Below are 1,619 nucleotides of genomic sequence, written 5' to 3'. Positions count from 1 at the left end.
ATTAATAAAATAAAAATGAAAATATTTAGAAGATAAAATAAAATCGATATTAAAATAATTTAAAAAATAAAAAAGTAATATATATTTATAAATAGAATCATATTTTTAAAAATAATTAAGTAAATATTATATATAAAAAATAAAATAAAAGATAAACTCATTTATTCTATTTTCAATTGATTTATAAAAAAATATAAAAATAATAAAAAAAAAAATTTTTAAAGTATTATAAATATAATCATATTTATTTATATTTATATATATATGTATTTATATATATTTATATATATTTATTTATATTTTTTTTTTAATAATATTTATTTATTTTTCATTTTTTTTTTTTTTTCAAAATACAATCATTAATATATAAATAATATCACTTAGATAAATTATTTTAAATAAACCATTAAATGTAATTATAAAGTAATCCTTCTTTTATTACCTCTTATAATTATTAAAACAATTAATTATATTAATGTACATTATGTATAGTTAATAATATGTTTCCAGTTAATTCTTTACATTTAACTAAATGTGAAATATAAGCAATAGTATGTTTTTTGCAAGAATAACACTCACAATTTTATGAAAAAGGTTCTATTTTTTCTTTATATAATTAATAATCTGTTAAATCTAAATTTTTTGGTTATTATTAATTTGACAAATTTTATAGTAATTATTCTTGAGTATAAATAATATTATTATTATCTTATTGATTTTTTGTATAATTAAATGATAAATTCAATGCTATCGAATTTTGTGCTAAATAATTTGGATATTCTACTTCAAAATAATCTATACCAAATATTAATCCAAGCATTATATCTATTAAATTACCTTGTGATGAAAATACAGTATATAGTATATCTTTTTTAGGCTATATTTCTTCCATTATTAATTTTAAAATTTTTATTTTATCCTCAAATAAGTCTTCTTTATCTAAATCATGTATTACTATTCCATCTATATTTTTTTCAAGTGAATTTTAAATACTTATTTTTCGCAAATCTTCATATGTACCTCCTTAAATTGACGCGAATAAATAAATATGAGAAAATTCAGCATTTTCTTTAAACATTTTTATACCTAAATCTAAAAAACTTAATGTCTTTTCGACTGCTCTTCGGTGAGATTTTACACCTTTCCCTTAAGGAAATTCAGCTAAAGAAACAAGGATGTCAGGGTTAATTTTTTATGAAATTTTGTAGTAGTCTTCATCTTTTATTTCAATAAATCCACCTTTTACGGAGTTTATTTTTATTGTATTAGGCTTTGAGGTCCCTTCTATACAGTTTTTAATCTTATAATAATCTATAGGAGATAAATAGATGGTCTTTGGTTCATCTTTTTTAAAACCTAGATACTCTTTGAATGATATTTAAGCATCTTTTAGCTTATCTAGTAGTTTATCACTTTATTGGAAATCTGTTTAAGAAATAATAAGATGATTCAAGTTAAGAGGCTTTTAGTTGTGAGGGGTTAGTTGGTATAAAGTACCACGACGTGTATTCATGAAAAAATTTGGACTTTTTAATTATTTGAGAATTTTAGGTTAATAAGTCATTTTTTTATAATTATATTTAAGTTTTTTTTATTTTTATATTTGTTTTTAGATTATT

The 1,619-nt window shown here is 18.3% G+C and overlaps 1 protein-coding gene across 1 annotated transcript, besides 6 other annotated features; it reads right to left on the bottom strand. All coding sequences in view use genetic code 6, as the record gives it.

The window, feature by feature from the left end:
- Nucleotides 1-241: 241 nt before the first annotated feature.
- Nucleotides 242-298: a microsatellite.
- Nucleotides 242-325: a microsatellite.
- Nucleotides 252-302: a microsatellite.
- Nucleotides 256-300: a microsatellite.
- Nucleotides 326-741: 416 nt separating the features above from the next.
- IMG5_195670 (hypothetical protein) lies at nucleotides 742-1,386 on the bottom strand (the record flags this gene model as incomplete). Its single annotated transcript, XM_004024316.1, has 1 exon — nucleotides 742-1,386. The coding sequence occupies one exon, from the start codon at nucleotides 1,384-1,386 to the stop codon at nucleotides 742-744; it is 645 nt and encodes a 214-aa protein (XP_004024365.1).
- A 177-nt stretch (nucleotides 1,387-1,563) lies between these two features.
- Nucleotides 1,564-1,619: part of a microsatellite that runs on past the window's edge.
- Nucleotides 1,566-1,619: part of a microsatellite that runs on past the window's edge.

The sequence above is a fragment of the Ichthyophthirius multifiliis genome, assembly GCF_000220395.1.
Source record: "Ichthyophthirius multifiliis unplaced genomic scaffold scaff_1120509251398, whole genome shotgun sequence".
Classification (NCBI taxonomy): Eukaryota; Ciliophora; class Oligohymenophorea; order Hymenostomatida; genus Ichthyophthirius; species Ichthyophthirius multifiliis.
This window is presented reverse-complemented; position numbering and strand designations above follow the sequence as displayed.